This window comes from Glycine max, chromosome 15 (assembly GCF_000004515.6).
Source record: "Glycine max cultivar Williams 82 chromosome 15, Glycine_max_v4.0, whole genome shotgun sequence".
In the NCBI taxonomy this organism is placed as follows: domain Eukaryota; kingdom Viridiplantae; phylum Streptophyta; class Magnoliopsida; order Fabales; family Fabaceae; genus Glycine; species Glycine max.
Window position 1 is genome coordinate 17,966,418 of NC_038251.2, and position 8,767 is coordinate 17,975,184.

Below are 8,767 nucleotides of genomic sequence, written 5' to 3' on the forward strand. Positions count from 1 at the left end.
ATAATTAATCTTATCTCTTTCTAAAATTAGGGTTCAACTAATAATTAATTTTTTTAACTTTTAAAATAACAGATAAATCAAAACAAAAGCTTATTCAAAAGTTACAATTAAGAGAAACAATGCATGCAGTACCTATTAATAAATTGATCAAAACACGTAAACAATGACATGTACAAAACAAAATATTAAAAATATATATCATTGAAAAATTAAATTGATTTTTCCCTATAGAAACTTCCTTTTTAGTCTATTCTATTTTTCCCTCTAGAAGTTTTTATACATGTAATAATATGTAACAATAAATCATGGCCAACCTCTAAAAAAAATGGTCAAAGTCTAATTTGTTATATGAAGATTCCGTAATTTTTGTAGACCAGAGAGAATATGGGGTTGGGATAGGGAGAAAATGGAATATCAGGATTTGTGACAACAAAGTGAAGGGGAACGTGGTATTTGATCAGAATTTCCAGTTAATCACGTTAGCACACAAGGTCACAAAGCATGCGTTTCTTCGCTGGTGTAAGGGTTGAAACTCTCTGGTGACGCATTAATTGCGTTGAAAAAGAAGGAAAAATGGCTTTAACGTTTTCAAGCAATAATAAAAAACTGAATGAACTGATAATTAATTTGATGTGGGTTAGGTTAATAAATAAATAAATTATTAGGAGTTAGGACAATTTTGCTTGACCAAGAACAAGAAGGGTGAGTACATGTACATGTTCAACAAGGAAAGCGTGTACGAGATGAATGCGACAGTGAGTGATGTGGTAAGTGGTTTTGGATAGGCCGTTGAAGATGAAATCCCTAGTTTACGACATTGAAATTTAGGGGCAGAGTCCAGTCCAACCTGTCTCCCAACGCACAATTGTGTCTGTTTGCCACTGCTACGGTTTTAGATTTCTCACTCCCACGTGTTCTTTTGGAAATGTGTTGGCCACCTTGTGTTGTTCTGCTTGGTCCCTTTATTTAGTCTTCTCTTCTTTTATTTAATTTTTTTTAATAAATAGTTATTTTTAACTCTAAATGTGTAAAATAATAATTTTTTTAAAAAAATGAAAATTTAAATTTTAATCATCGGAATTGAAAAAATACGATAAACTTATTCATCTATTAACTTTCGTTTCGTTTATTAGCATTAATGAAAAAGTCTACGTAATGTATTGAGAAATTAATTTGTCAGAGTTTTATACATTTAGTGACGAAAATGATTATTTTTCCAAAAATATAATTTAATCTTTATCTTTTTTTCCTTTTTTAATCGTTGTAAACATAATATTACAATAAACACTTAAAAAAATAAGAAAGTAATCATAGAACAAATATAATAATAAACATAATATTGATTAATAAACATAATCTGTCTATTGCTTTGAAATATCTAATGTGACAATATCTTATCTAAAATATGAGACTCAAACAAAAATGTATAATCATTAAGTTAATCCTTACAAAAAATGAGACTCAACTTGATTTTGTCACTACCTAATGTTGTCGCAATAGAAATTTCAAAGTAATGGACAAATTATGTTTATTAATCAATATTATATTTATTATTGTTTGTTCTAACTTATGTTTATCTTTTTTTTTTTAAGTATTTATTATAATATTATGCTTGCGTTAAAAAAAAGAAAATATGAAGATTAAATTATCTTTGGGCTAAATAGTCATTTTTATCCCTAATTATGTAGAGTACTGATAAATTCGTCTTTAAATGTGACATGTAAGATTTTTTATTAATGATAATGAATGAAAGTTAACGAATGAATAAATTTGTCACACTTTTTTTTAATTTTAAGGACTAAAATTTAAATTTTTATCTTTTAAGATAAATTTATTAATATTTTATACATTCAAAAATAAAAATAATTATTTAATTTCTATTAGAAAGAAAAAGACACAAGAAGATATGATATCTTTCTCTTTCTTAATAAAGATTTCTAGTAAATTAATGAAGAAGATCTATACTCCTTTATAATAAAAAAATAGAGTTACATCAACTTGAGTTGGGTTAAATATTTCTAAGATTTGAATGTTGGATTGGGATAAGGTGGGACATGATTTCATGTCTCCCAATGTAGAAAAATTATTTTTCACCATTAGAAAATTTAGCTTTTAGATGGAAAGTTAGGTTTTCTTTCTCTTTTTTTTTTCTCTCTCTCTCTTTCCAATTTCTTTTTGAAATCTAATACTCGTACCTTCTGTGTATGCTGCCTAACCTCCTTCTGTTCTCTCCACTTTCGATAAGGTTCTCTATCTCAACCTCGCCGCTCCATTGACAAAGATCAAAAGAAATTATATGTCATGTGTTTTGAATGTCAGCATTGCACGCTACGTGTGTTCACTCCCAAATCAAAGTGTCACCGTTGAAACTGCAAAGCCATTGTTGCATATGCTCCCAAATGAGAGCATCTTTAGTGCACTTGTATTCGCTCCCAAACCACCTTCGGTTTCTTCTTATTTTTGTTGATTTCTTTGTTTGCTAGATTGCATTTTGTGGCTTCGATTTTTTTCCTTTTGCATGTCCTGTCATGGAGATAGAGGGAAGTGATATGTGGGTCCATTTGTTGGGTTCAAGTGATAGTGAGGGGTTTGTGATATAGGTTCATTGCAGCGGTAATAGGTGGTGTTGTCTTATTCTTAGTGGCATAATGATGTTAGCGGTGGTTCAAGGTTTAAATTCATCCAGTTGCGAGGAGAGAGAAGAAAGGAAAGGAGTAGAGAAGGGAAAGAAAAAAAAACTCATTACTAGAATTCACCTTCGACGACGGTGTACAGTGGTCTGCCACAGTTATTTGACGAGATATATTGCTTGAACAAAGAAGGTAAGGATAAATTGGAAAAAAAGGAATTTTTAAAAAAAAAAATCTAAACCACTGATTGAAATTAAAAAAGTTATTTGTTTAAGGTTCTCTTTATTTTAAAAAAACGTTTTTAATAAAGTAAATATTTTTATGTTTTTTAAGATATTTGTCTAAATTGTTTTATTATAAAAAATACTAATGTAGTAGCAAATGAGTTACTAGATTGGACACAATTTAATTTTATCTATTTTAATTTTTGTTGTTTTTTCTATCTTAATACTAACTCTATGTCTCATGGTGTATTCAAGGTACCATTGACCTTGGTGCTTTGTTATTGACACAAAAATAGAGAAGAACGCAAGACAAAACTACACGAAAGCTAAATAAAGGACAATAGTAGAAAAAAAAAAAAACAACGAGGGTTTGTAAAGTCAAGAATCAATGGGTAAGAATTTGAGTGTTGCTAGGTGCACCCAGTATTATTGTTGGTGTACCCAACATTCTTAAAAAATGGTAAAATTGCCTTTGTTTAGTTTTCCTCCTACGGATCAAGTTGATCCGTAAGAGGAAAAATAATTATAATATACTTTAAAATACAACATATTTATTTATAATATAATTAAATCTATTTTTTATTTTATTAATTATAATATATTTATAAATATTGATTTATTATAAATAATTAATTTTTTAATATAATTTTTTAGAATAAATTTGTTTAGAAGATGATATTAAAATACTTACTCAGTCCCATTATAATTATTGTTTAAGGTTATTTTATACATATTAATAAAAATCAATAAATACATAAAAGATAATATTATAAAGAATTAATCATATCATTATTAATATTATAAAGAATATAAAAAAATAATTAGTATTATACAAAAAATTAAAATACTAACTACTTTATAATACATTTTAAAGTTATATTTAAAGTTATATTTTGATGTCCATTTATATAAAAAAATTAAAATACTAACTACTTTAGATAACGAATGATGTCCATTTTTTGGTTAATTATTTTTTTTTACCCCATTTTCAACTTCTTTATTTCAATTATATTTAAAGTTATATTTTAAATTATTTTTTATTAGTTGGTAAACTAAGTTAACTAGACCATTTTAATAACACGCGTGTATATAGACACAAATGAAATACACAATCAATGAAAATAAATAAAACTAACATTAGTAATGAAAATAAATAAAACCAACAATACTCATGGAATGAGTTCATGTACAATATTTGTATATACAAGGAATATCAATGTAAAATATGTACATAAACTACGCTTAATCAGTGCGTTGCCTGCGTCTACACCTAACGTATACTAGATGGTCCTGTGTCATACTCCTGGTCAATCTGAGGCATTCTTCGATCACCTCATGTGTCGATGAGCCAGGCGTGATCACCCCTAGACTCAGATGGCGCTCCAACCTCTCAACAATGTCATCACAAACTTCCTGTTACATACAAAACAAACTAATTACACAAATTATTATGCAAATATTGAGGTAAATGACGTAAATTATTAGTATTACTTACCACTGCATGTCTGGGCTCCTTCGCAGATGTCGACGATGCTCTTGGCTCCGGCACGCGAGGGATATCCGTCTGCGGGGCCTAAGGGACGACTCGAGACTGCGGGGCGTGACCATGAAGCATAGGATCTAATGCGTGGTCTGGTGTCATGAAAGGATGAGAGATGCGGAAGAACCAGTCGATGTAGTCACTGGAACATGCCCCTGGCACAACGCACACCTCACCTGCAGGTACGATATAATCCTTGTAGTGCATCCACCTGTCGTGTATATCATCATATGAGACCCATGAATCGACAGGAGGAGCAGGAATGGTCTGCGTGTAACCAAACTGCCGCACGACCCTCTCCGGTCGGTAATAAACAGCAACAGGCCCCCAGCGCAAGAGACCGAAATAGCATGATCTGACGTGGAAGTCCCGGACCTCTCGATGCTCCCCATATGGGATCCAACAGACATCCGAAATCCGGAGTCGGTCTAGGCGCTCCCTGTACGACGGCGTGCGAATGCTCTTCACGGTCTTCTTTGTCGCAATCCACCTGCACGCACGTGGAGAAGCCTCGTCGTAGTCCTGATCAGCGGTGGACTCCGCAACCGAGGGAAAGTGCTTGTAAATCCAGCACTACAGATGTAACATTCAAATTATAAACATTAATAATGAAAGTGTAACAAAATTTAAAGTTGAACATTGTTTAGCCTGAATGAATGAAAAACATATTTGTTACCTGCAGCAGTGTGATGTAACCGCCAAGATGTCGACTGTGACTCATAGATGCATCATTCAGCTGGTCGTACATATGAACCAAAGCAGCCACTCCCCAAGCATACCTCTCTGTCATACTGAGGTCACGAAGGGCCTCCAAGTAGACAACATGGACATTGGTTGCACTCTTGTTAGCAAACAGAGTGCAACCCAGTAGGTGAAGAAGATATGCACGAGCCGCAGCTGTCCAATGACCTGCCTGACATCGGCGCTGATATATATCACGTACCCATTGCAGGCGTACGTACGGTCCGCGACACTGGTCTGTCTCAGCCCTAGCAGACTCTGGAGACACCATCAACAAGTCCACCAGCATCTGAACCGCATCATCTACGTGCAAGGGCTCAAATGCGTGTAAATCGCCTATAATGGGAAGATGGAGAAGAGAGGAGGCGTCGTCCAATGTGATGGTGAGCTCTCCCATTGGGAGATGGAAACTAGACGTCTCCCGGTGCCACCGCTCCACAAATGCGGACAAAAGTCCCCGATCGCCGGTGTCTACCGAACATGCGATCAGAGGACTTAGTCCTGTACCAACAATAAGTCCCTCAATGGCAGGGACAGGCCTGCCTAAACTTTGGACCTTCCTCCCATGAGAGGATAGCTTCAATTCAGGACACTCCTGAATTGAAGTATAAAAGGAACGCAAAATTCATTAAAATTATCATTTAAAGGAAAACTAATAGTATAATTTACAAGTAACTAAAAATAAATAGTATAAATACCTCTCCCGTCCATACGCTGCAAGCAACGTGGTCCGCATACGCTGTCAACACGGATGGGTCGCTCAGACAACCCAGAAATCCCTGGTGCTGATCCTCAACCGTCTCTGTGCCTGCGTCGGCAGGAATGTCCGCAAGAATGTCCTCCACAGCAGCTGGTGCCTCCATCGGGTCATCCTGAACATCTGGCGCAGGGATGACTGGCTCATCGACGTGATCCGCAGTCACAGTGACTTGCTGCCTCCGTGCGGATGCAGTAGGCCGTCGACGCTGCGGAGCATCATCGGAATCATCACGATCTCCTCTGCCCAGACCTCTGCCAGTGACCTGACCTAAGGCACAACCTAATCCTCTTGTCCTAACCATGATCTGCAAATGAGTACCGCAAAATCCATCACTCATTTCATTTTCTCAAATTTCAAGCATTTGGTTAACTCAATTCAATTACTCTAACTTGCTGAGCTTTATGAATCTGACAAACAATGGTCAACAAATTTGTGTTTGTGGTCAACAACATCTCAAATTTGTGTGGATAAACAAACTAAGCATAAACAATGGTCAACAGCATCTCAAATGCTTAGTGGTATTGACCTTGATTCAGCAAGGTGTTGTGTTTGTGGTCAACAACATCTCAAATTTGTGTGGAAAATCAAACTAAGCATAAACAATGGTCAACAACATCTCAAATGCTTAGTGGTATTGACCTTGATTCAGCAAGGTGTTGTTTTGTGGTCAACAGCATCTCAAATGTGTGTGGATAAACAAACTAAGCATAAACAATGGTCAACAGCATCTCAAATGCTTAGTGGGAAACTTGCTGAGCTTTATGAATCTGAGAAACAATGATTCATGAAGGAATGATGTGTGTGGATAAACGAAATAGAATCAATCCAGGATTGATGTGTTTGATGTGTGTGGATAAACGAAAATTAGGAATTAATGCTAAGATAGTGTTTGATGTGTGTGGATAAACAAAATAGAATCAAAATATACCATTTCTCAACACAATATTGTGTTTTGTTCTATTTTTATGATTGACCAAAGCTAGAATAGAACCCATTAGAGGATTGAACACAATATTGTCAATTCCCTCCCTTGTTGGCTATCACAACTAGGACCATTCCTTGTTATACTGCTTGTGACAATTCCATCTAAGAACAATATATATTAATATATAGAACAATATTGATGTTCAGTATGAAATAGAAATAAGAACAGCTAGTAAAAGTTGCAATCATTATAGGATTTGGATTAATTGTTCTCCTAACCCTCATAAAACTTTCTCTCTAAATGTTTTCTATATACACTAATTGATTGTCCTTATAGCATTCTATCTAGAAATAATCCACATTGACCAATATGTTTTTGTTGACCAGTTCTATAAAAAGCTAATAATGCTAGTCCTAAATATGTTGTGAACGTTGAAATTGAAGTTAGTAGTGTGACCACCGGATAATGATTCGTGAAGGAATGATGTGTGTGGATAAACGAAATAGAATCAAACCAGGATTGATGTGTTTGATGTGTGTGAATAAACAAAAATTAGGAATTAATGCTAAGATAGTGTTTGATGTGTGTGGATAAACGAAATAGAATCAAAATATACCATTTCTCAACACAATATTGTGTTTTGTTCTATTTTTATAATTCACCAAAGCTAGAATAGAACCCATTGGTTATGTTCCATTTTGTAACTTCTGTTCTAATATGTTTACCAAATGCTACCTAAGAGTGTAACACTTACCAAAAATATATGATTGGATTCCTAGGAATCAGCATTTAGGACTGTGGAAGGTGTTGGTGGGGGTGGCATCTTTGTGCCCGTGCTTACTCTAGTTGTGATTTTTGTCTTTGTAATAATGAGACTAGTTTTACTAGCAATATTTGGTTTGGAATATTTGGATAATTTCATACAAGCACTACCTATCTCTTGGAATTTTTTAAATGAAGTAATTCATGCTAATCATTCAACGCCAATGGGTATTGATGATGTATTTTTTTTTGTAGGGTGGATCACATCAGTCCGAAAGTAGCATCACATGTGGATCCACTAGGATTTGTATAACACGTTGTAATTATAGTACCTCTAGTACTCTTTTATTAATATATATATATATATATATATATATATATATATATATATATATATATATATATATCCTATTTTGCTGATAAAAAAAATGCTAATCAATATATACTATTTGAATAATTCCCTAACTAAAAGAGGATATATCTATATATATAGAAAAGTTTATCTAAATAGACCCATAAATGTAACCACTGATGTGTGTTTTATTCTATTCATCATATAAGGGGGAGCATCCTAACTAATGTGTATGTCTACCAAAAAGGGATATTAGGTGCTAACCGGGACAAGATTTTTTTCTAATATGTCCAAGAAACAACCAAAAAAAGCTAATTAAAGGGGGAGCATTGTCAGTAATTACAATGTTCAAGTTCAACAATATTGAAACAACCAAAAACAAAATAAGGCAAGCAAACCTAATTAAAGGGGGAGCATTGATTTGGTATTTTTTCAATTAAAATGAAACTGTTACTTTTATGGATCAAGTGATCCATAAACAGCCCAACAACTTCTCGATAGCGGTTTCCGCCATCGCCGGCAACAATGGTGGAAGAAGAAGAAACGCGAAGGAGAAACGTACCTCGAAGAAGAAGCATAAACTCGAAGATGAAGCAGAAACGCAAAGAAGAAGCTTTCCACTTGATCCCGACAACAATGGCGGCAACGAAGATGAGGAAGAAGCAGAAACACGAAGAAGAAGACTTCACTTGGGAAGAAGAGGCAGCGCGAAGAAGAAGAAGAACGTTGAAGATGCAGAATAAAGCAGTAGAATGAAGAACAAGAATGAAGCAGAAGAAGCAGAAATGTCCGAGGAAGGAAGAAGAAGAAGCAGGCGCGGGAGAGAGAGAGGC

At 34.4% G+C, this 8,767-nt stretch overlaps 1 protein-coding gene across 1 annotated transcript; it reads right to left on the reverse strand.

Annotated features, from left to right (window-relative positions):
* Positions 1-4,427: 4,427 nt before the first annotated feature.
* Positions 4,428-6,232, reverse strand: LOC121173532 (protein MAIN-LIKE 1-like). Its single transcript, XM_041009578.1, has 3 exons — positions 5,834-6,232; positions 5,071-5,730; positions 4,428-4,967 (listed from the first exon to the last, which is right to left on the reverse strand). The coding sequence occupies exons 1-3, from the start codon at positions 6,230-6,232 to the stop codon at positions 4,428-4,430; spliced, it is 1,599 nt and encodes a 532-aa protein (XP_040865512.1).
* Between the last annotated feature and the right edge of the window lie 2,535 nt (positions 6,233-8,767).